This window comes from Dermacentor variabilis, chromosome 1, assembly GCF_050947875.1.
Source record: "Dermacentor variabilis isolate Ectoservices chromosome 1, ASM5094787v1, whole genome shotgun sequence".
Taxonomy (NCBI): Eukaryota; Metazoa; Arthropoda; class Arachnida; order Ixodida; family Ixodidae; genus Dermacentor; species Dermacentor variabilis.
Window position 1 is genome coordinate 134,625,800 of NC_134568.1, and position 26,309 is coordinate 134,652,108.

General features: G+C 44.0%; 2 protein-coding genes across 2 annotated transcripts in view; one reads left to right on the forward strand and one right to left on the reverse strand.

Moving 5' to 3' along the window:
* LOC142584883 (uncharacterized) overlaps nucleotides 1-815 on the forward strand; it is a 32,121-nt gene extending 31,306 nt beyond the window's left edge. The window contains exon 7 of the mRNA XM_075695210.1: nucleotides 7-815. Coding sequence (XP_075551325.1) covers nucleotides 7-452 — 446 coding nt within the window. The 3' untranslated portion in view covers nucleotides 453-815. The remainder of the gene's footprint in view (nucleotides 1-6) is intronic.
* Nucleotides 816-1,364: 549 nt separating this feature from the next.
* Nucleotides 1,365-26,309, reverse strand: part of Nurf-38 (Inorganic pyrophosphatase Nurf-38) — a 95,083-nt gene continuing 70,138 nt past the window's right edge. The window contains exons 9-11 of the mRNA XM_075695221.1: nucleotides 24,587-24,669; nucleotides 24,263-24,372; nucleotides 1,365-1,465 (exon numbers count right to left, since the gene is read on the reverse strand). Coding sequence (XP_075551336.1) covers nucleotides 1,434-1,465; nucleotides 24,263-24,372; nucleotides 24,587-24,669 — 225 coding nt within the window. The 3' untranslated portion in view covers nucleotides 1,365-1,433. The remainder of the gene's footprint in view (nucleotides 1,466-24,262; nucleotides 24,373-24,586; nucleotides 24,670-26,309) is intronic.

Genomic DNA, 26,309 nt, shown 5'->3' on the forward strand with positions numbered 1-26,309 from the left:
TTTCAGATGCAAAACGACTGCAGCGTGCAAACAAGAAACGCAAGCGTAAGAGCGAGCAGATGAAGGGGCTACAGACAGTTGAGTGCAATGGCCAGGCAGCACAAAACAATGAGCAAACCGGTTGCCATGACCAACAGATGACCCAGCCTGATGTGCCAGCTGCAGCAGATACGGTGCCACCAGAGGGTAACTGCAATGGCGAGCAAGTTTCAGAAGACGCAACACCTTCAGCAAAGCGGCGGAAGAAGGTGCCCATCAAGACACCAAACTCCCTCAGCAAGCAAGCGCTAAAAAGGAGAAGGATAAAAGAGAGAGCTAAGAAAAGGAAAATGAAGCAGCAACCTAAGAGGCCTTTCCAAGGAGAAGAAAGCAGCAAATCTTCTGTGTTCGATAACCCTAGTTTTTACATGCCTAACAACCACTGCTACCAAACATACTGGGGCTACTACTGATGAAGGCCATCGCTTAGCCATATCAGTTGTGCTTAGCATTGTTTATACTCGTGTAACTGTCAAAGTCACAGCCTTTTGCAAAGCAGAGGGTATATCTGAAATGCAAGGTTTGGATCAAGACAGCAGAGCAGAAGTAATAAAAGCAGTGCTTTTTTGTCGTCATACATGCAGTGTTCAGTAAAATACATGTGGACTCTGTTTTTTTGCAGGTGATACAAAGATAGAAGGGATGAGGAATGAAATGCAAATCATGTGGACTGTGATCTTGGTTTTAATCTGTTACTTATATAAAAGTGGGGAAGAGCAGGGCAGCATGGATGTGCATGTCAATAAATGGGGCATGCTTTGTCTGCTTAATGTGCATTCAGTTGTGTTAGTCTGCAGTACTTTTTTTCATAGATTTCAAAGACAAAGAACCTCCTCCTTTTTTGAAACAAGGATGCAGCAGAAATGGTATAATCCAAATGGGGTATCTCGACTGTACCCCGCCATGTGTGTAAACTAGGCTAATTGTATGTACGAGATTCGGCTGCATTTGCGACCTAAGACTTCTGTTGTTTACATTGAATTGTTTTATTTCTGCAAGGTTACCAAATTACATACAATTATGCTGCATTACAGGCAGCTGATGGCATCCTGCTGAGGAATTCAGCACACATATTTCCTGTTATTCACTTCTCACTGGCATCGCCACAATTATCGGGTGATACTGCCACTGAACTTACCTTAGTCGCTACGTGCTTATTAAAAACATAGCAGCAGTTGCCCAGCTTCTGTAGTTAATGACGCACTGTGCAGCAGTATTTTTTTTAGTGAGTGCTCATGTATGACAATGTTGTCGGTGTGCTTCAAATGGTCAATTTTTCAGTTCTTGTTAGCTTTGGTGTCAAGGAATGACGTACCAGTGAAGAATGAGTTACTATGAGGCAGATTTATTGTATGCACGTCTCTTGAAAGTATCCATTGATGGCCAGAGGGCATTCACTTGAGGCACACAAAGTGCCACTTGTCCACTGTTACAGGGGGAAAAAAAATATAATAAAACCGTTATTTCAGAGAGAGAATATAGTACATGTCTCAAGTTAAATTACTGTCAATGTTAACAGTGAAAGACACACGCAAGTACGGGCGGCTCTACAAAATATAGCACAAGTACTAACAAGAACCTATGTTGTTGTTATGGCACACAAATTGAGATTAGTACAATATTGTTTAAATACCAGGCAACAAGCCACAATGACAGCATGAAATTGCAGAGGCTTCAAGGCCCAGATGTCACCAACGGTACCTTACAGCTGCACCATTCTTCTATATGCAGTTAAATCCTGCTACAACAAAGAATTTTATTCCCACTTGGTAACCCTAACCTACAGAGGTCGACATGGAAAAAGCCCAAAGGCAACAAATTTTATAGCACCTGCGTTGCACAGACACTTTCCACTACCATCGAACACTACATTCAAGAGTTCCAACAGCCATTCAACTGACCAAATCCTAGTAGCTCTTAATAGCTTATATTTCGAGTTCAGTCATGCTCTTTTCACCCCCGATCACACTTAATCCCAATGAGTGTTGAGAGAAAAAAAGAAATCTTGAGCCTGCTTGTATTATTTTATTTTGGTAACAAGCAATGTCCACACAGCCTTTTATCGGCATAGACCGCTTATGGCACAAGAAGCTGGAATCACGAATATCCGCACTATAACCAAAATAACAGTTGTCAAGGTCTGCACATGTGCAAAACATGTAGACCCAGCAGCCGTGCTTATCTGAGAATTGAAGCATGCGACTGGGAGTTTTTTATCCGTTGAAATTTATGAACGTTGAAAGCTCCCCGTGGTCTTTGCATGAAGCAGACGAAGTAATATTTTTTTTTAAATCAACACAGGAAAGTAATTCAGTGACTAATTTTTCAGACCTGTTCGATTATTTCAAATTCCCCACGGCACTGCGACAAACTCCACATAACTAATGTAAAACGGCAACCGAAATTTCAGATGCAGTACGGTGTCTTGTCTGATTGTATCGACAACAGAGCGACCGTGGACCAAGTTGCCGCCATTAAAGTGTTGCCCGTGCCCTCGCTTTTGTTATCAAGGCGGTTTCTCCACTTCCAAGTGCCGTACAGTCACTGCAATGCGTTTCATTGAGTCAGCACCAAACTGCAAATTTGGTCGCCAATGAGGCGCACTGGCTAGGCCAAGCCAGCGAGAGCATTGGGGACCAGCATGCTGTCGCAAGAAGCTCGCCCTTGATATGTTCGTACCCATAGACGATTACATAGGAATTAGGCATGCAATCACGCACACGGGCTGAACTGACAACAGCACGTACGAAGCAGAGTTTGATTACTCGGGCGATCAGCCGCAGAAACTATGTGAATGCCTGCCAAGTTTGTATATGCACATAGTGGTAGGAACGGCAAAGCTCGCAAGCACACATAAAACCTAAAAGCTCCTAACTAACTCTCTGGAACACTGCTAAGGTCGCAGGCGCAATATCTGCACTTCACAACGACGCGTATCATGACGGGCGCATAAAAACTTAGCCGCGCTTGGTGCGGAGTGCACTGCTGGCCAAGCAAACATTTCTCCATCGCATAGGCAGACATTGTGCTGCTGCCATTCTTTTTTTTTACTTCATTCCTTGTTCATTCGTTCTGCGTCTCATCCATCTCCTCCTCGGCATCGCTCTCGTTGATCTCCCCTCCCATCGGCCGGGGCATGGCATTGGGAAGCATGCTCGCAGCTTGTCTGTGGGATTTTCCTGCGGGAGCTGCATTATAACCGGTATTTCATCTCGCGCCACTGCACTGTAAGCGGTATTCATATATATGAAGTTCCATGGGAGGGTAAACGGGAATCAGAAAAGGCCACGTTATAGCCGGTTCTGCACTATACATGGTTACATTATAAGTGGTCTAAGCTATATATAAGTTTGCTTTTCCATATGTTCTTTTTTTCTCAAATCAATTTGTGACGCAGCATAACTGGAGGTGACTATCCTGCCTTGAGTGTGATCGCCGATCTCGGTTGAAGTCAACTGCCATTTAACACCTTTCAACTGTGATTGAGCCCAACTGCTGCTAGGTCAACGGCTGTTGAAAGGGCCCATGTAGCACAAGTAACTATTACTTTTCCATTCTGCTTAGCAAAGTTTGTGCAAAGTAAAGCGAAATTTTCCTATTATATGTTCATTGAATAATAACCCAATGCTCCAGCTTTAGAGACATTAAGCCAAACATGAAAACCACCTCGGGAAAGTTATCGCAAGCTGGCAATCTGACCTCGGTGCTGGATGTGGTACATCCGAGGATCCATAATGTAACAAGGAGGCAGAGCATTGAGTGTTCACATCACCTTGCTAGACCTAAAATGGGTGCCATTGCAGTGCAGAAACATGCAGTTCCAGTTATAGTGTTGTATAACTGTTGGTATCCAAGCATGTTTACTTGTCTTTTAGAGCCAGGTATCAAAGTGCTATCGGACCATGTGGCCGTGCTGTAGGCACGCTAACGCTTGAGAGAACTGCAGAGCAACACTGCTCATACCTCCACTGCAGTTCTCAGTTCTTAATGACTGTGCTAGCACACTTTGCTGTCATTACATGAATTTGTGGTCTGAAGCTGCCCCAGCGCACCATAATGTTTGCTAATTTCCATGTATATGTCAGCATTGAAAAAGACAAGATAATGTCCACGGTGACGAAGTGCTTTGAAGACAATGCACAGTTATTGCACACACTCCTGAAAGGAGGATAGTCACGCATTTGTTTTCGATGCGCTACAAATGCTCTATTCACCAAGTGCAGTCGTAGACTACACATAGACAACACGAGCGAAAAATCTTGAGCTAGGCTAAATCTCAGCATGTGCAATGGAATTACATTTCTAATTGATGTGAATAAGCCGAGCAGCTACCATCACTCAAGTGTGTTTAGCTTGAAACCAAGCAAACTGAACGACCCAGATAAGGTTAGTTAGTTGGCTCTTGCAAACAAAATACGACTTTCACTTTTTGTGGTTGATTTAGCATAGAAGATTGTGGCTCTTCACAAAAGTATTCTTTGTTTAGAAGCACAGTGACTATGCAAGGTGTGTGAAGCATTCGATCTATGCCGCTCATTCTTGATGTGTTCGACATACTAAGCCCATCAGCACAGATGGAGGGGATGTCGCTGAGCAATGCAATATAGGGTGTCTCGACTAACATTAGCCAAGATTTTAAAATATGCTGGAGCACTCTACGAGCACCCAACCAAATGCATATTGTTGGCTATTGTATGGAGTTTTTTTTTTTGTGTATTCTACTTAATTGCATAATTAGCCGAGATCGATGAACTAATTTCACACGCGTTGACTTAAGTGCAAAACTTCCTGTAAGAAAGTCGCAAAGTGTATTTATTGATGTGATTGGTCCAAGCCACTTCAGAGCACCTGTTGAAGCAGCTAAAACCTAACTTTGGAGCCATTACCAGGCAGACATTGTCACGCACACATATTTAGTTTAACTAAAGCAGTATTGCCATAGTCTCCAACAAGAATTGACATATACACACGTACATTCATATGCTAGTCCAAGATATCCCAGAGGATTAAATTCACTTATCACTCTTCATTTTCCTGTGGAAAGCCTCAAGCTTTTTTAATCTTGTAGCCACAGGTGTCCTAACATACAAACAATTTCCCAATATAACTTATATTAACCATCTTTTGAACTTTCCTGCTGCCACACAGGCCGCCCGTCTCCCCTTTCTGATTGAACTACTGCCGTCACGTGACGGTGCACGCTTTCAGAAGTCTCTCCGGTGCCATTTTTGATGCATGTGAATAAATCTGTGCCATAGTGTACATGGTATGTGGTTTATACGGTTTACGGTAGCTTCCGTAGTGAGTGCGTCGTTAAGAACAGCGCATGTCCTTGATGCCGTTCCTAATTTTTTCTCATGAGTTGCTGTGCGTACGCTTACCGTAATCGCTTCAGTGAAGAAAAAAAGCTTTTGAAGCGCTGTCATCTGGCAAGCATGATGTCGCCCAAAGATATGGATGCATTGGATCGGTCGTGCAAACTTCCATGGGCCGCCGTCCATGCACCTAGCTTTGTGAGGTAAGTACCAAGTTTGTAAGTAATCCAGTGTATCTGAGGTATTTGTTCCTGAGCTCTCACACCACGCGATGTCACCACAGATGTGCGCTCCTTCGTTGTGCACCACGTCGACTCAGTTTTCCTTCCTTGAGCAGTAGTGCACCCTTTCTTTAATGCATAAGCAAACTTAGATGTGGGGGTTGGCCAACTTGAAATTTGGGTGTGGGCCGACATGAAATTTGGAGAAGGGCCAGCTTGAAATTTAAGGGTGGCCCAATTAAAATTTGGGGGCACGGTTACGCATATTTTGACAACTCCAGTGGAGGTTTTGCACGTTTTTCATATAAGAAAAAAAGAGACCAAAAAACTAAAATTTGGGCTTTTTAAGCTTGTGTTTGACCAATTAAGCTGTTAGAATACTCAAGAAACAAATCGGATTTGCTTGCAATAATACTTTAGCAAAAAAAAAAAAAAGTTTTAGCTTTGAAACTTCTGTGGGAAATGCTGCTCATTCAATCAAGATTTCCGATATCCTATCGTTTTAGGGGCTTACGATGTTTAATTCATGCAGGATGTTTTTGGTCTTTTGCTTAGTAGTTAGGATCATTTTCGTATCACCAATTTGAGCCTTTGATTATGCGCGATATCAGCAAAAAGCTGAAACCAGACGCTGTACCCAACACGCTCTAAGGTTAGCAGCCAGAGCGCACAGTCGGTGACAACATAATAAATTTTACTATTTATTGTAAGGCTCTAGGCGAAGCCATCATGCCCAAATGGCTGATGTGACTTCAGTCACCGCTTCCGTTCACCTGAACGATGTAGCTTTTAACTGAGCAGTTACAGGCGGTACTCAAAATGGATTTGTAGTTCTGATGAACTCTTTGAGGCAGCCATGCTTCACAGCTACAACAGTTGCAGCAAACAACAACAGTTTCATTTTGACTCTGTGCAAAGCTGGTGAGGATGAAGAGCACAGTCTATATCGTGATGGATGGACGATCTGTTGGTGACCAGTTCACTGGCGAGAAAATAATCGGGATTTGTGCGCAGTAGTGAAAGTGTGTCAGAAGCCCTGTGTGTGCACTGCGGAGGAAGTCACGAAGCCTTCGCCACTGTGAGAGCTAATCAGTTGCCAGATGATGAGAATTGCAGCTTCCACACTGCGTTTGTGCAAAATAGAAAAAGATTTGCCAATTCATTCAGCAAATAAAAGCGTGTTGACGAAGTAAGCATTTGTTTATTGTATTCTTGATACTCTCGATAATTCGACGTTCAGTTAATTCGGACATTTTTTACAGTCCCGTGAAATCCGAATTAACGAGGTTTCACTGTGCGTTTTTCAGGTAGGCTTTCCTCTATGTTTTAGTTGTGGTGTCCGAGACAAGCAAGCTGAAGCAGATGCTATGTTACTGGGATTGTGCTGTGTAAATTTGCAAGGCCTTGTTTTTACTGTCGGAAAGAACCCTTCCGATTATGGTCACACTTTCAGCACAAGCTAGGTGTAGCAGCTGCGTAAGGAAGACTACCTCCTGTGCTTACCAGTCACTTGATGGAGTCCTTAGGCTCATTGTTGCTTGCGATTCTTAAGAGGGCCCTGAACCACTTATCTTCAAAACCTAAATTAAGCCTTGGGACGAGTATTGGGCGTCCTTGGAATTTAATACTGAAATAAGTTTTGAAAATGACCAAGTAAGAGCATAGATACTAAAAGCACAGCACCTTTTCATTCCTCCTCAACATGCTCCGTTACGAAGAAGCGAGGCGGCACAGGTTACGGAGTCGCACCTAAGGCGTTACGTCAGCTGGCTTCAATGTTGCGTTTATTCTTTCCGTGTAAAATGATGGGCGATGTTGGCAGCACATACTTTTGATGACTGTTACTATAGTAATGCTGGTGATTACTTTGCTGTGCTACAGTGTACTGATAAGTTGCACACGGCTGCTTTTCTCTTATCAAGTGGCACGAGGAGCACATTTCCTTTTGCACTTATATCTATGGCAATCGCACAATTTCTGGGGCTTGAAAGAAACATTGTCCTCACTCATGCGAGTGCAATGGATGCCACACTCCAAACTCGCGCTGAGGGGATTTCCAACGTAACGAGCTTTGACCATGAGGTGATGCACCATGAAAGTATGCAACTCGGGAAGCCGACAACCAGCCGTACCTGTTCTAGTAAAGTGTGGGCGCTTGGGCAAGTGCGCGTTGCCACGTGCCTGAGCCATGTCACCGACAGCTACCAATCAGAACACGCAGTTCTTGACATATGCCAAGAGCGAGCGGGCTCATGGTGGCACCCTACAGCAGGCACGGCATCTACGTTCGGCGGCAGGTGCAACTACGCGCAGCTGTAGTAGTCGCACTAATCGTAGTGTGCTTGCTATGGTCATGGCAGGGCTAGCACGCACGCTTATGCTCATATACTTCAGTCTGGTCATGCTATGTGGTGCAAATCAGCTTTGTCCTGCAGGGATAGTAGACAAATCCAAATTGTGCATTTTTGAAGCTTTATTAACTGCGCAATATGAAGCGATGTCTGCCAATGTGTCTAGCCAGGAGTGTGGCCTGGAGCAATGCTGGCCAGGAGTGAATGTGTGCTGGCTTGCAGCTCTTCTAAGGTGCAGCAGGCGTAGTGTATGCGTGGTCTGGGCTTAAATTTTGCGTGATTTGAGTCGAGTTGAGTGTTGAAAACTAATCTAAATTAACAAAACCCGATGGCTATGACAGCCCTCCCATAAGCAGCGCAGCCAAAGTCTCATTCCTACGTGGTTGAGCACACAATAGCTGGCTTCTTCCGTAAGTACACAATTTCGCTTCAGCCTGTTTAGTCAACTGCGTCAATAAATATGCACAGTAACAGTAGCAAGACGCACAATGATCCCAATAGCCTTCTTGATTGATGTCAGCTATTGCCCAATATCAGCTGTCTATGGGAATCTGCTAAATGATGAAATATAGCAGACGATGGCAGCTTCGAAAAGGTGAGGAGAAAGCCTTTGTTTCAAAAGAGGGTGTTTTGTGAAAAAGGTGCTCCGCTTACACGACTGCGAAATTTGGCCGAGATGTTTACAGCAGTGGCATGCTATCCAAGCCCCAAGGGTTGGTTGGACCCCTTTGAATGCAAGGCTAAATGATTGTTTGGATATTTGTCCAAAACCTATGCAGTTCGTGGTAATGGATCGCTCTAAATTAATTTTGACAAGCTCTTTAGCATGCACTTAAGTACACAAGTGTTTTTTCAGGCACTATCCACTGTGGTGGATGGAACTGTACTAGTACATATACAGTTGCGAGCATCACTTTGAATAAATATTGTCGCATGCTTGCTATATTTGAGCAAACCCTTGCAATTCTTTAATAATGTATGAGCATCGACCGCATGGCATGTCAGTGGTGAGGAGCAACAGTATGTGCGGACAAGCAAGCATATTTTCTAGTTCTAATGCTATATGCTGTGCTGCTTGCTTCAAGAGTGCCCCTCACCACTACAAGGCTGCTGAGACGCTTTGCGGTTAACACGCGCACACTGTTATTAAAAAAAATTGCAAGTGTGTACATACATCCTACTACTCACTCATAATGCAATTAAACTGAATGGAAGTTAAAGAACTTCCACCTTGCAAAACCTGTAACTGTACCAAGTATTCTTTTTTTCTTCTCTATTACAACAATGTTTAAAAGACTACTCTTTCTACGCTTAGATAAGGGATCTCACAGTATGGTTTGCTTTTTTTAATGAGCAATTCACACTTTCCATAATGTGTATTCACAGCATGCACAAGACACCAAATTGATACAGTAAAAGGAATAATTCAGACTCTCCATAGACTTTTTAGGCACTGTTTTAAGCCACTTGATTTGACCCATGAACTACCGGCTAACAACAAATTGGAATTTTTAGATTTAATGTTAATTTTCGCAGAAACCCACGTAAGCTAGTATTACCACCCTAGGGCTAACAAACCACTCCTTTCATATTCATCCTGCCACTCAAAGCTTGTTAAACGGGCAATTGTGAACATGTGCTTCACCAACGCCATGAAAAAATGATGTCCTGTCATGATACCCGTCAGCCTGAGCGAGCAAGCCAGTCAGCTTTCTGCTGCTGGTTATCCCAAAGATGTGCTTGTTTCCGTGGTGGAAGGCTTGGTGAAGAAGTGCAAGGAGAGCGGCTGCGAACAATCCACCAAAAGGAAAAAGACAGCGGTGTTTCCGTACACGCACGGTGTCTTCCATAAGCTGAAGGGGGTTGCCAATAAGGCGAGTGTGAAGATGACATTCTCTGCCCAAGACAAGCTATCAAAGGTGTGTAAGTTGACGGACCCTTTTCCTAAACGATCAAGGGGATGTAAAGTGAAGCATAGACATAAGTTTGTGGAGTGCTCGCAAGGGGTGGTTTACCATATTCCGTTAACTTGTGGTCGGGTAAACTGGCAGATGCCTCAGTGAAAACCTTGCAGAACACAAGTGAAATGTGGCAAAACCAAGGAACGGGACCCTTTCTGAACATTGCCATGATTGTCCCAGCAAAACGTGCAAGCCAATGTTCTGCGCATGCACAGTGGAGGCCACAAGCAAAGGTCGCTGCATGTATAGAGTGCGATTTGCCTTTTGTATTTTTGTATTTTTTGTATCTTTCTATACCTGCTTCGCTATATATCTGCCTCTGTGTTTCAATAAACGTCAGTTGAAAGTTAGTGCTGTCTTTTGTCTCTGTCACGTCCCTGTCTTTTTGAACTGCGCTAAAGGCTTTGTCATTATGAGTCCAAGCAGGTGGTGGCTATGGCCGCCAGCAGATCTGCATGTGAGAGTGCTGGTTAGAGGCAGCAAGGTTATCAAAACCGCGGTGGTAGTGGCGTTGAATAAAGGCTGTTTCATGCGTGCTCTGCCAGCAGAGGTAAACAACTGGCGACTGAAAGTGCATGTCGCGATTATTATAATTATTGCGAAGAGTGACAACAACGCTAAGAAAATATTGCAGCTTGTTAGCGTTGGTGATTCATTCCGAAGCACCATCAGCTTTAGCTTTGAAGTGAACCGGAGGAGGCCTAGCGACGATATTGGCACTGCCGAATGATCGGTGGTGAGGCTGCCGTCGGTGCCCAAGTGACCACTCCTCGGTCGCTGATTGGCCACTTCGCCGTACGGCTGCCGCACAAATGGGCCCCAGTCCCATTCTCTCTACGGCAAGGAAATCTCGCCGTTCGTGAGCAAAACCGTCATCGCACGGCGGCCCACGAACGGCAAATGGCGAGTTGCCGTGCCTGTAACGTGGACAGGCCTTTACATGTCGAGATATGCCAAGTGAACGAGAGACTGCCCCGAGGTGCCAAACTATGCGACTCGCAGACGCTACAGCGCTGTGCATGTCTCGGTTAGCCAGGGGCCAGGGTTAGCTGGGTTACAGTGTTCTAGAAGCCTGTAGCATAGAGAAAGGATTTCTATATGCCTGTAGCGCAGTCATAGTGGAGGCTATGCTCGGTTCCTCGATTCAGCAGGCTCTGCAATCAGCATTTTATCGCTACTCATCACATTTTTGTGCTAGTGTGCTATGACGTCAATACTTTCATTCCTCCATTGTCACGTCATAGCAGCCGCGCTAGCGATGGGTCTTGACCACGAGAAGGAGCTTTTAATGACTTTTTGGAGCTGAATTAAAATTATTTTCAAATGTTTGCAGCGTCCAATACCTCATTGTGGGTGTCTTCGCATACAGAAGCAGCCTACAACAGGCTTTTTATAGCCTCAAAATTTGGTGTCTCAACCCCTTTAATAATGAATACATACCAACTCGTCCAGTTTTCCGTTTTTATGCCGGGCTCATAAGCCCGCTTGTGTCCTGGAATATCTGCGTGGCTATCTATCCTGTAATTTAATTTTTGGCCATGTGCTTGTAAGTTGCATGTCAATCTCCTGATTTTCCTGACAATCTCGTGTGATGTGCAGGCCCAGACAGTTTCTGGTGAATCCATGCAGGCGTACAGGGTGTTGTGGTCTGCAAATTTGCACTACAAGTGCTGCTTTGATTGCTTTCAGTTCAGCTTTTCTAGGTGTAGGATGACCTGGAATGGTACTCACTTGTATGGGGTTTAATTTTATGTAGTGTCATACTACTGTCACACTGCTATTGACACATCAGTATACTATTGTGCCTGATGTTTGCTTGCATCTTCATGATTAGCAACCTCCTCTGTGTGTTTGGCAGTTGCATATAGTCTCCTGGCCTAATTATTTGCCTCCATATTGCATGGAATGGGGCCTGTTGTGTTTCAAGTTCAGGAGCTCCTGAGGTTGTTTCTGAAGGGAAGGGTAGTCTTTGCATCTCATTTGCTAGCTGGCATGGTATCTTGGGACCGGGTTCCGAGCTCTTGCTGCAACGAATTTGTGCTGCAGGCTGCAACTCTACTCTGTCTAAGTGCTTGTTCGTTTGCTCTTTCTCATAGAGGTCTCCAAGCATGGTATAAAGTTGGAAAGACCTGTTATTACCCTATGTCTGTATTCGATGAGTTGTCTTTTGCGTCCAGGCATGGCATAATTGTTTCAACCACGTGCTGGCTCTGCCGTCATGGTCTTACACTAGCTGAGGATTTGTGGCTGTTGACTTGCAGATATATTTGTCCAGCTATGTGGAGCACAATGTGCAATCTGGGGTAGTTCTTCATTCGTCTTTTTTCCGACGTCGACTTATCAGAAAGCGAGAGGCCAGACTGGCCAAGAAAGTCTGCAGTGTTGTCGAGAGTTTGTTGCATCATTCTTGATTTCTGTATAAGATAGCTTTCCCATATGCTGTAGCACACCATAGGCTGTAGTACTTCTTGTAGTATGCCTGTGTTGTTGAAGTGGGTGGGCCAAATGTACCTCGAACTCTCACCTGGAATTTTCTGTCTTTCAAAAAGTTACTGTTTAACTTAAAGGGCCCCTCACCAGGCCCCATAGCAAATTTTGGTTAGACGCTGGAAGTTGTTATGTGTCCTCTAGGGAGCGTTCTGCCGCAAAACTTTTTCAAATCGGCTCATTAATAATCGAGATAGAAATATTTCAGTGCCGCGAACCCATAATTTCAGCAGGTGGGCTCCACTGCCAAGCAAGATGCTCTCTCCACTCGCCCGGTCTAGCCTCCACAAGCGAAATTCCTTCCCTGCGTTCTTCCATACCGGACCTCGAGGGTCATGCGACGCATATGTCACAGGCCCTGCCCCGCCTTCATTTTTTTTTTGGGCGCTACACGCTTCCGCTGTAGGAGTCACGTGCGAGCCGTCTCGTTCATGCAGCACACGATTTTGCGTGCTGTGCACAAGAAAACTGACTAGCAGTATAATTCAATGCTACACGAATACTGCGAGGCAGAACAAGCGGATCGCAGGGCATGATCACACGCTGGAACATGGTAGAAAATGGGACAGTTTCGGTACCTGCGCACGTGACCACACGACCATGGTAACAAGCAGATGAAGCGGAAGTACATCTCTCTTGCTTCAGTGCGAAGTAAAACAAAAAACATGCAGGCATTCTGTTTGCGTGTTTTATTATTTCTCTAAACTTCAATTCGTCAATTCAAATAACAGATGTCTTGAATAATTCTCAAACTGTCATGTCACCACAAGCGACGTCACACTGCGGACACTAGTATGTAGGCGCAGGCACACGAATACGTCGTCCTCTGGCTTGAAGCGCGCCGGCGGAGAGGAGAAGGAAAAACAGCGTTCGGTTTGAAATTTCAGATCTTTCCGCAGTGCATAGCAATGTAATACTTTGCAGACACGATTCTTATTGTGCAATGTATGCTCTGCACTTGTCACCTCAAACTGGCCAGACCTGGTGAGGGGCCCTTTAAGTGTTCTACCAGAAATTTTCTTGCTCATCGTTGCTCTTATTAGAGTAGCATGAGGTACTGCTGTTAAAAGCCTCTTCACTCCCTTCATTCTTTTGTTAAGGTATTACACAATGCCCTGCAATAAAGTTTCTTCTGCTTATGGCTCACTCATCTGCCAGAAGGGACAACTCTTGAAAAATGTTTTCTTTGTGCTGTGTGTACAATGTAGTATGAGCATTTACGTCTTGACATTTATACATCTGTAGAACCAAATTCCTGACAGAGTACTTGCTCATGCTTATTTGATCATGCTTATTGAGATCATGCTTATTTGTGCAGTGCTACTGAACAATACATATTGGTGCAATGAATGTTTCACAATTGTTCCCTTTGCTTTCGATTGTTGTTAGATTTTGCATAAGCATGCCCCCCCCCCCCTCTTACGCAATAGTATTTGGAAGTTTAATGGTTGAATAAAGATGATGAACTAAATCTAAGTGGAAGAGCTTTTTTTTACCTATGACTCCCATCAAAATGCGACTGCCATGGCTGGCAATTCAACCCCTCACCTTGTGTTAGCAGCAGACTGCTATAGCCACAGTGGCAGATGAATAAATTGAAAAACAATTTTGTTGTCTACAGATTTTTTTTCCCTTGCCTGTATGTAGGTACAACTTGGAATAAGTTTGTCACTGCAAAAAAGCAGTTTGTGGTCCTTCATTGAATAAACCACACATTGTGTAGAGTTGAAATGCAAAAATTTCTTTGAAAATCCCACGGTGATACGTTCTTGCAAGTAGCATGGTATTTCATTACTTATAAAGGTAGTAATCACAGTGGATATCATTATATGGGTTTACACACTGATGTATGTTATAACAAACTTATTAGAAACTGTTATTAGAAACATATAAGGCATGAATGTTTCTGCACACTTGATCAGCTGTGAACTTGCAAGAACTGCTTGTACTTACAAATTCAAAGTTTTACAGGAAGAAATGCAACTGGCTGACTTCAGTGCACAGTTTTGATTTACTTTTCTTTAACGTGTCGTTTTCTACTGTTTCATCTCCACAAAAACAGGCTGTTTGCCTGCTGTTCGCATTGCTGCATGAGTTTTACATGACAATGCAGGAGGGCACATTGTCACTGTGCCACTATAGCAAGTGATAATTTACTTAATTTACTAGCTGTAGAGTTAATTACCATTCAAAACACACTGTGGTTGCTCAGTGGCTATGGTGCTAGGCTGCTGAGCACAAGGTCGCGGGATCGAATCCCGGCCATGGCGGCCGCATTTCGATGGGAGGCGAAATGCGAAAACACCCGTGTATTTAGATTTAGGTGCACGTTAAAGGGACACTAAAGTGAAAAATGATTTCTTCTGCATCAGTAAATTACCGTTCTACAACACCAAAAACACCACTCTTACAATGATAAGACGTTTGGTAAGCCAGAAAAAGCACAAGAACGAAATACGTGTGGCGACGTCTACTTGAGTTCCCGCACCTGGGGGCTGTGACGTCTTGCATTTTGATGGCATCTTCTAGGGCCTACTAATTGTATATAGCGGTACAGATTGACTACATTGTGTTCTAAAGAAACCAAATAATAAACATGACAATTTTCGGGAACCTATACTCAGCCAATGCGGCCCAAATGCGAAAACATACTTTGGAATCCCTGACGTCACGCTGACGTACCGGAGCTGGGGTTTCGGTGCGAAATTCAAATAATTATACTTGGACCTTGATTTTCTCATCTAATAATCAAACTATTTTTTTGAAATGACTGCCGGCAGGGTTCTCAAACAACGCTTCATTAGTCTAAACTGATTTATTGTTTCGCTTTAGTGTCCCTTTAAAGAACCCCAGGTGGTCGAAATTTCCGGAGTCCTCCACTACGGCGTGCCTCATAATTGGAAAGTGGTTTTGGCACGTAAAACCCCATAATTTAAATTACCATTCAAAGCAAATGTCAATACAGGTGCAGTAAGGATACAAAGTCCGGAACATATTCAATTTTTATTGGTTTCTGTGCAAAAAAGAAATCTCCAGAGAAGAAGAGGTGCAACTCAACGTGCAGTAATATTCGAAAACAAATTAACAACGCTGTTTATTCAATCCACGGAGTTAATGCTATCGTAGAAAATTCATAATGATAGCCTACACGTTCGCTCTGTCAAATTTAATAAGTAAGTGAGGTAAGATAACCTTTCCAGATGCATTGGAAAATTCACACTTGAAAACCGACAAGAAAACGCAACTGAATGATACTGCGTTCCACACAATGTTGAAACTTCAGGTACTTTGCCGTCTTGTCATTTGCCCTTACCAAGGTTGAAATTATTTAAGCTGCTCCGTACGCACGATTTTTGTATGCTATTGAACAAAAGAAAATTATGAAGACTCCAAAAGGCCATGTCGTCTCGTGGCAGCTCATAAAGGTGTATAAAGCAAACGTGAAAATGCATTTCATTTGCTGCGTAGCGTTTCAACAAATGCATAGAAATGGGAGAATGGAATCTGCTGTACAAGCATTTTATTCTCTCTTCGCGTATGTACCGAATTCAGTAATCCACGTCTCCGCACATTGCAATTGTTGAGCGAGACGCCATTTCCCAAAACAAACTGGTGAACTAGCTCTCTGCGGAATTTCGACGAAAAATCGCAGCGATCGCTGCGACGGTGCGGCTATGCGACTAACCAGTTAGTTGCAGCCGAAAATCGGGGGGTTGGCACTGCGACTGCGATTTTCGTCGCAAACGATAAAAATCACATCATGCGAAACAGGCTTAATGCCATTTCGGACCTGCAGACAGCAAAAAGTCTGGAAAATCGGACAGCGAAGGGTTCTTGCGTCCGCAATTTCAGACGTTTTTATACATTGACTCTATGGGGTACGTGGTGGTGCCACGAAGCTGTACAAGTATTGGGCGTCCGGAAAGTGGGTCGTCGACTGTACACTGGCAACTTCCCCAGCCGACGACACGGCACCAAAGACGATTCATTACAATCCCTCTCTGTTGCTCGAGCCAGTATTACCACGACTGTCGTTCCCTTTCAATAAATTTACAGCTAATTTTCCCTGATAGAAGCACAAATTCTCTGAGAATTCCAGGTTTTCCCGCTTCATAGTTGAAATATGAGACACCCTTATATAACCTGTTTTTTTTGGGAAATCAGACTTGAGAATAATTTCATTTTGTTTACACCCCTAGAAAAGAACTGAAGGACACAGCTACATTCTTCTTTAAATAAACAAATTCTAGGGTTTTACATGGCAAAACAATGATACATGATTATGAGGCACCCGCGGCAAGTTTTCACCACCTAAGGTTCTTTAACATGCACCTAAATATAAGTATGCAAGTTCTTTCCCCATTTCGCCCCCATCGACTTCCATGGCCTAGATTGAACCCATTAGCTCTGGTTTATATATAAGCCCAACACTATAGCCACTAATTAAGCTACCTTGTGAGCTTTTTTTTTAAAGCATGGACTGAAAAGAAATGAGCACGGCTTACAGGCCAAAGATTAGTTACATAATAGTTCAATAAGAGTGTTTTCGGCACCTGAGGTCCGACCTAATAAAAGACCCCGTACAAATTACTCCGCATTCTGTTATGCGAGGAAGATGCAAACATGAATAGAATTTTGCGCTGAATCTTCTTTTTTTTCTGTAAGTATATACTTCACATAAATATGAGAACAGGGGAATGCTGGATGGGGCAGATATGTTTTATTTGTTAAAAAGGCAAGCAACAAGCATAGTTTAATTTTTTTTCTGCCTTTCACAAAACCTACTGATAGAAAACTATATGGGCAAGTAGAAGCAGTAAACGTTTATTGCCTGAAGAGGATTGAATTATGTGTGGGCAGGGCCCTCAGTCCAGGGCTCCACTGGCCTTAGCGGCTCACCAGGCAAGAATACATATGTGAGACGCGCTGCTTGAAGAACAAGCGAAATATTTGTTCTCCAAGGCAACTACAACAATAGCTGAATTAAAGATGGCAGTGTGGCCGCAATGCACACACAATCACCACGTGGCATTAAAAAAAAGAAAGGCATTTATTGTCAAAGGTACATTATTCTTAAGACAAATAGATGTCACATGTAATTGGGAACACCATTTGAGCAGTCTGATCAGAAATAGCAGCACACGAAGCAGTACGAACGACCCCGCCAAGCAGAATTGCGAGAAGTTTCCAATGGCACGACCTTGATGCTGCCCATTCCTCTTTGATCGCAGCGCTGCCACAGTATTTTTCACCGTGGAGTGCCTCATTGCAAAGCACGAGTTGCTCCAGCCGTTCGTCCCACTGAATCTAATTGTACGTCCGTTAGAGAAAAATGTGCGAATGACGATCCGGATGACTCCGACGGGCCTCCGCCTCCTTCGATGATGATGATGATAGGATGCTGTTGGCTTTGATTTCAGTTTTGCTGCGAAGCATCAACGGAAGGAGGGTTTCGCTCTCATGCATGCTTTGGCATAGGCTTGGCACAATTTTCCACTAAAATGCCGTTTTGGCACATGATGGTGCAAAGGTCCACACTCAGCGCAGTTAAAGAAAAATTTAATTATGGAGTTTTATGTGTCAAAACCACTTTCTCATTATGAGGCACGCCGTAGTGGAGGGCTCCGGAAATTTTGACCACCTGGGGTTCTTCAACGTGCACCTAACTCTAAGTACACGAGTGTTTTCGCATTTTGCCCCTAACGAAATGCGGTCGCTATGGCCAAGATTCAATCCCGCGATCTCCTGCTTAGCAGCCCAACACCATAGCCACTAAGCAGCTATGGCAGGTGACTCTCGGTGCAGTTTGATGCAATTGGCGTGGCTGTTCCACCACTGATTGATTTAGAGCCAGTTGTACACCTGCTTTAATCAAGTTAATTACCATATATTGGCAATTGTAAATCGATGTGTCTTTCATAAAATGACCTTCAAATGTTCGGGGGTCAACCTATAATCAGAGTCGACTTATACGCGGAATCATAAAGTCAACTTATCTGTGGGGTTGAAAGTAGTTTCGATTGTGCTGCGGGTGGTATCACACGCCGTGCACGCATAATTTCGCAATAGATATCAGACACGGTGCGAAAGTGGGCTGTTTAAAAAAGCAGGATATATCTTATGATGCACCTTAAACTTTTGTTTTCATACGAGAGAAACGCTTTGTCGACAACCGGTGGGCATCCCACAGAAAAGCTGGCAGCGCCATCGGGGCTGGCAACACTTCGTGGGGCACTAAACCATGTGACCCGTCACGTGCACCAATGCTGCATGCGCCCACAAGTGTCTTCGCGTGTTTTTGCATTCTTTCCATGCCTTTTCGCCATTTCTGCATTTTGCTTCGCTTCCAAACAGTGGTGTGTGTGATTTACGCCACTGCCCAACAGACGCCAAGATGCCGCTGCCACGCCGGCAACAGTACAGCGCTGCTTCAAGCAGCAAGTGATCCTCTACACAGAGTAGGAAAACAATGTTGCAGCAGGGCGCAAGTTCGATGTGTCGGAAAAGTATATGAGGAAACAGAGAAAACAAAGAAGCAAGATCTTTTCATGTACTGCTACAGGCCGTTCCTTTTGCGTTCGCGGACGAAGTTGGAACAATACCCTGCACTTGAGGAGGCGGTTCAAGATTGGGTTCATGACCAGAGAAGCAAAAGCCTGAGTGTTTGCTACGCTGATATTGGAGCAAAAGCACATACTGTTGTGGATATGTACACCCCGCGTTCAAAGTAAGGACTGACTGACTGACTGACCCATGTTCAACTGCTGTTCACATGGAACCCTTCTCCACTTCAGTCTTCAAGGTTCTCACTTGAGTATTTGCTACTACCACCAAGATCTGCACCAGCGGCGGCTCCAGGCGGGCTCACGCCCGACACCTTCAACGCCCACCGCCGCGGCCCTCCTACTCGTCGTGGCTTAGCACCCCCACATTTCGTGCTTTTCTGCTGGCGACGGCTGGGGATAGGCGCGACACTAGAGCGCCATCCATTTTCGGGGCTAGTTGCTTCGGCAGGTGAGTTGTTACACACTCCTTAGCAGATTCGGACTTCCATGGCCACCGTTCAAAGTTCAAAGTGTCCAAGAAATGCGTCATGAACTTCATGAAATGGAACAGCCTGAGCCTAAGATGACACACGACCATATGCTAAAGGGTGCTCGAAGCAAACAAAGAAAAACAGTGCATGTTTCTGCACTACGTGAGTGACCTGTGTGCAAAACATTCATTCCTGCTGGGTCAAATCAGCAATGCCGACCAGACTTCTGTCTGGTTCGACATGTCTAGCGAGGGGACCGTGTCCAGAAAAGGGGAGCGCCAGGTTCGCCTGCTGACAACAGGCAACACACATAACTGTTTCACTGTCCTGTTGGGCTGTATGGCCGACAGGCACAAGCTACCACCATTTCTTCTGTTCAAAAGGAAAACGATCCCAATGTAAGAAATGTCGAAAGAAGAAACATGTAGAGTTTTCTACGTGCGGCATTTCAGTACTGCCGGCACCGCTTTCGACGGCGAGCAGCAGCAGTGCCTCACACAAAGGCAATAACCACGACTGCGTCCTTTTCTCAAGCAACGTTGAGTCATAAGCGATGTCTCATGGACAAATAAATGTTTCTTTGCATGACTTGCTCTTCTGAAAAACTTATCGGTGAGCTAGGGCCGCAGACTGCAGCTGCGTTTGGAGTAAACTTTTTTTTTTTTTTTTTGCCTAGAAGGTGTTGCAAATTTGGGGATAGACTTATAATCGGCAATATATGGTAAGCGAAGCCCTGCAATGGGGCATCGTTGCAAATTGTAACAGTGTAACTCAAAAAGCTCGCCTATCAACCACCTAGCTGTAACTAGGTTTATTAAAGAAGAAAAACAAGAACATCAGGACATGGTTTTGCAGGCTTTCTTTTTATTCCAGCCTTATGTTGCGTTGTACACAGTGCCCTGTCCGTGAGTTACATGTGCCAGACAGCGAAAGTCTATTCAATGCAAGGCAGACAGATACTGCGCGGCGTCTGCTGTTTGCAAGCAAAGTGAAAGGCACTTCGATTTCTACCCATGTGCTAGCATCAGACTATCGCAGCGACTAGGTTGTCAACCATAGATGTGCTCAAATCACCCTTGTTTGTTTGGAGAGCACATCACGCCGCAGCTGCACTCTCGTAGCCTTGAACCATTCATATGCATTTTCGTGGAAGTTCACCCAACATGGCTGCGAGCAATTATCATTTGCATGTGTTGAACAAATGTGAAATTGTCACACGGATTTTGTGTACAATACAAATGTATTTCTTCTTGAAATAAAAGCATGCTGATACACTACACGCGTCCATGGCCATAGGCTTGCACAAAGCGGTTGTCCTGATCCGAGGAGATTGTAATCAAATTTGTGCTGTCCTTTAATGAAGATTCGTGCGCATTGGTGGTAGTATGTGAAGCTTTCGTGCAAGCTTGTGCGCTTTTGCATGCCGCCAGGTATTTGTACACGAGCAAACATTCCACAGTCGCTCTTGCTCTGTGACGTAAATGACGATGCAGTCCATAGCCAGGCATGCATCTCGATGCTAGTGTCGCCATTTGCGAGGCGGGGTGTTCAGGCGCCAACTTCGTAGCTGAGCTAGATGGTTGCGATGGGCAACGGTATTTTTAACAGCAGTGCGAATGGTAATTAGACTTACAACTGTGGCAAACTGCTTCCATCAAGCAGCGACAATTGCAATTAACTTGCTCACTACCGTACAGCACCTTTTCACACGCAGCGAAGGCTTTATTTGGTTTACTAGTCCTCACCATCAGCCTCATCCAATATTGTCCTCTGCTCAGCATATACTGGCCTTCAGAGACTTTTTTTAACTCCAGAGAGCTCACCCGTATGGTCTCACGACGACACAAAATAGCACTGCACTAGTGGAAGACTGAATGATGGATATTGCCATATTTTCACCGAAACACTGCAAGAACAACATATTGTCGCAGGGTCAGCGTAAATCACGCAATTTTTGTCCAAATGTAGCAGGTTTTAACTCTTGGCGCAGTTTGGCTTAGCAATCGCATCACTGTGTTCTCTGAAACATCTAATTCAGCAGCATCCAACTCCCTATTTGGTTACGTAATTATATTTTCTTTCTGTGTTCTAAGGATAGCCTGTGAAATAAACACATATGGGCAAATAAAGAAAAAAGTGGCATGCCCATTTGCACACCGCAAATGCAGTGCTCTCGAACGTGCCATGCATGAACAAACAGGGCACTTAGTGTTGTGACCCGACGCTTAAAACGTGATAGAGCAGCAATGCAGGTGTTGGCTGCACAACTTATGTGAGTAATACCTGCTTACCACGCTGCGGTTCATGATAGCGATAAACAGACTGCCCTGTCACTGCTGTCACTTTTTAAGCTGTGGCACATTCGAGAGCGTTGCAATCGGGGTGTACAAACAGTCAGGTCATGCTTTTGTATTTTTTCATGCTTTGCAGACTTTCTTCAAAACGCAGATAAAATGAGTACGTAACAAGCTGGAGCTTAAAAGCTGCTGAATTGTATGTTTCCTAGTTCGTAGAACAATCTACAAGCTTCTCACTGGAAGTTTTGATAAATTAATACTTGTAAAGCTGGTTCATTAATCTTCACTAATTATGCAATTAAGCAGGAAGCAAAAAGTTACTGACATTTCACTTTGTGAACGCGGGTGACGCGCAAGCATATGGGTGCTATAGCGCACATGATGCTATCGGCCCTCAGTGCACCTAGACATCTACACTGTCCTCATCGCAGATCGTATTCAAGACTGGGCTCGTGCGACCGTGCCATACGCAGCAGTCGCTGGAGTAGAACCTCCCCGCTTGGGAAGACGGCACACTTCCCCCCGCTTTCCTCCCTTGCACATGCGAGATTGAGCTGTCATCACCGGCTCATCATATTGCAAGCTTTCACTCACACACACAGCATACGGCGTGTGAGGACTATAATAATAATATTTGGGGTTTTACGTGCCAAAACCACTTTCTGATTATGAGGTACGCCGTAGTGGAGGACTCCGGAAATTTTGACCACCTGGGGTTCTTTAACGTGCACCTAAATCTAAGCACACGGGTGTTTTCGCATTTTGCCCCCATCGAAATGCGGCCGCCGTGGCCGGGATTCGATCCCGCGACCTCGTGCTCAGCAGCCCAACACCATAGCCACTGAGCAACCACGGCGGGTGTGTGAGGACTATGTTATCACGAGACGAACCCGGCACGTCTGTATCGCAAGCAAAACTTGCAGCAACTGCCACAGGAGGTCAACCCAGCGTGCCTCCACCTACCTTCCTCCTCTGTGGACGCTTTGCTTTGTTTCTCCTTCCCCTTTGCTCAATGTCACCTAGACCTTCGCCTAGGTGGCACTGCTTTGCCACGCGCTCCGCGCGCACCTTTGTACTTGCCCTGGTGCGCAATTCTATTCACCTCGAGGCACCTTCCTGCTCCGCTTCCTTCACGGCTTTGAACAAACATTCACTGACAACACTAGCTGGCCAGATACGCTTGCGTGTACAAACGGTGTGACTTGTTGCATGCATACAATAGCCAGCATTAATTTAGAGGTGTGCTCTCAAGAGTGCTTTGTCATATTTTTAAGGCTTGGCTAAAGTTAACTGGAACACCCTGTATAGTTCACAAGGTACAAGAAAACTGTTGTAGTACTACTACAGTATTTACTTGCATAATGATCGCACCCCTGAATTTTGTCATCAAAATTAGATTTTTTTTCCTTCCCGTGTAATGATCGCATCCTGAGCTTGTCGCAGCGATATGTCGTGTGCCAAGTCTAGCTAATGATGATCGCACTCACCATCTGTCGAAAGTTACGCAAACGACTCTTCAAGACATACCAAAGGGTCTGCACGCACCAAACATTCTTAAGCACATGCTCCATTTCATTCCTTTCATCACTTTCCGCACTTCCATGAAAAAAAAAGCTACAACTAAACTTGCCTTGGCTTAATTATTTGTAGGCTTTCTTATGGTTATGGTCAACAACATAAAGGGCGCCTATATGATAGTGGCCACGTTTACACTGATACATTAGAAGTGTGCCCTATTTATATGCCGACGCTTGTAACGCAGCTAAGCTATTCGCCCACACTTAGCGGAAGCGTGCCGTATAAGGATAGCAGTAAAGACAAATGCCGCCGTTTCCGCAGCATGCCTGCCATGTGTTTATATGTCACTGGCAGCTAAGCGCACCCATCTCTGTTTCTGTCCCCTCAAAGTGGACATGGCTATGTTATTGCCGCAAACTTGCCAATATTAACAATATTATTCATTACTGATACGGAAGAAACTGTTTCAATGCACGCAATGTACTCGCAAGAAAAATAATCGCGTTCGGCGCGTTCGGCTTGCTCCGCCGGCCGCCATATTTGTTTTGGTGTCCCGCACTGACAGCGGCAGCCGCCTGCTTGTCATCCCGCAGCAAATGCCAGATGAAAAAAGAAAGTGTTTCTTTTTGTGGGAAATTTAACCCGTGTAATGATCGCACCCCTGAATTTTCGTCAATTTTTTTTTTTACAAAAAAGTGCGATCATCATGCGAGTAAATACGGTATTCAAAAAAGAAAGTCAATGCTGATAAGTGGAAATAGTATGTGCTTTCAGAAAGTTCACTCTGCCATCATTCTTTTTTTGTTTATTTTACAATTACAAAGTTCCACTATAAAAATGATTTCTGTGTCCTGCAAGTTTCATGTAGTAGAATTCAAGTGAATCATGCATTTCCAGCTGTACTGAGCAAGACTTCAATGAACTGGGGTACCTTGAAGCCATTTGCAATAGAATTGCCTATATGATATGAAAAGTTAGTGTATGACTTCCGTTTTCATGGCTTACTTTCATGCAGCTAGATACAAAGTTCCACCTACCAATAGGATCCCTGCCAGCATCAGGACCAAGCTCTGGCGTAGAATTGACTATGGAAGAAGCTTCGTCATCACTAATATGGTGTGGAGATCCAGTCTGGACAGTAGAGCTACTGAAACAACATCAGAAAAATAGTAAGGCAAATTTGATCACAAGTAGCAAGCCACATCCTGCCTGATTTACTTTGCATTATCTGTCATGTGCTGGTAACTGTAATAGCTTTTGCTATTCCTTGTAAAGCTGCCTTAAGCTGTATGCAAGAAGCCATGGTTCATTTTACCAGTACCGCAAGAGGAACAAAATTTCATTGCAAGCAGCATACTTACCAGTTCAATGGGGAAGTGTCGGAACGTTTCATCAGTGCCTTCCAGAAATCGTGAGTCTCTGCAATGATTTTCTCTGCAAACTCCTGCACAATTAGCAAATTTTGTGTAAAGAAGACATGCACTTGACTATCACTTATGCGCCAAAATTACTATTCCACAGCAGCACCAGCTCAAATCACATGGTGTTTGATGAGCCGCAATGTTTCCTCCAGGTATTAAAACTCTGCTTGCAACTCGTGCATTGAAAATTGTGCCAACACTCAGTGAAAATTCACGAGGTATTATAACCAGACATGACCTGGATCATGACCAAGCTCTAACTTCAAGAGCTAAGCTATGGCTCTTGGTGTCCACAAGAAATGCTATCTTTTATAGCATTGGCAGTCCTTAGCTCTAAACCCATATATGTATCTAACAGTCCATGAGTTTTACGTAAAAACTGCAGCCAAATTCAATATGAGCTGTAACATTGAAAAAAGGGACACACATTGAATGGCTAGCGTGATGCACGGTGGCTGTAAATACGTTTTCAAATCAAGTACAGTAGATTCCTTCTACGACGAACTCGAAGGGACCCTGAAAATTTGTTCGTCTTATGAGAAAAATAATTGACAACATGACAAGGTGCATATAAATATCTTACTTCAAAACAGTAAATCAAGTAGACATAAAGCATGGGAAAAATGACATAAAAAGCATTTATTTAGCTGAACTTAATAGAAAAATGTTTTTTGCTTGATTCCATCCAGTCCGTGATGGACGTTTGGTGCTTCTGTGGAAACCGGCAAGCAGCCACAAACAATGTCATCGCGCCTATTGCCTTTAAACTTTAAAACCCACTGAAGTCATTCAGCACTAGCCAGCTAAGATGGAGACATACGAGAACTGCAAGAAATCTTACAAGAGCAAAACAGAGCACAAAACAAGCGTTTATTGCAAGCCTTGTAACATTCTTCTATGTTTCACATCGAGGAACTGCTTTGCTACATGGCATGCCCAACAGTATGGCTTCCGGTTAAACTTTTGTAGCACAAGTAGTTCTCATGAAAAATTTATTTCATTGCAGATAGCTGCTATTAAATAGAGAAACAGCTTGTATATGAAAATAAATTTAGCATCCTTTTCTTTTTAGATACAAGCATATCTTACAGATTTTATTCCAATTTTATTCTACCATCTTGTTTTGGGCAAATTATATTTTTATTATGACATAAATTTCATTGATAAACATTGTATGCCTGAAAAGCGGATTCATTTTGCATTACTTTCATGTATTGCATAAAATATTGAGTGCAACAATCTTTTTTAAATATATATATATATATATAGTCGACTCTCGTTACAACGGACCCGGATAATCAGACAAAGAATGTCCGTTTTATCCGAAATCTGTAATATCCGAAACACCTCACTTCCGAAACTTTGGTCGCAATGTTTAACAACGTTATTGCAAAGAGTGAGTGACGAACATCCAAAGTAAGAAAACAAACCGCATCTTCGCCTTTTGAAGCATCATATAGCAAATTAGTAGACAGCTATGCGAAGCAAGGATAGTAGTTTTATCTCGCTCGATGACCATGGAAAGTCACTATCAGAACGTTAGAGTGAGGAAGCATGGCAGCAGCAGGGAGTGAATTGACCTTAATGCTGTCTCTCGCTTCAACGCGAACGTTGAAAACAGAACGCATATGAAGCTACCAGCACTAGGCGCACTTTGTCGACA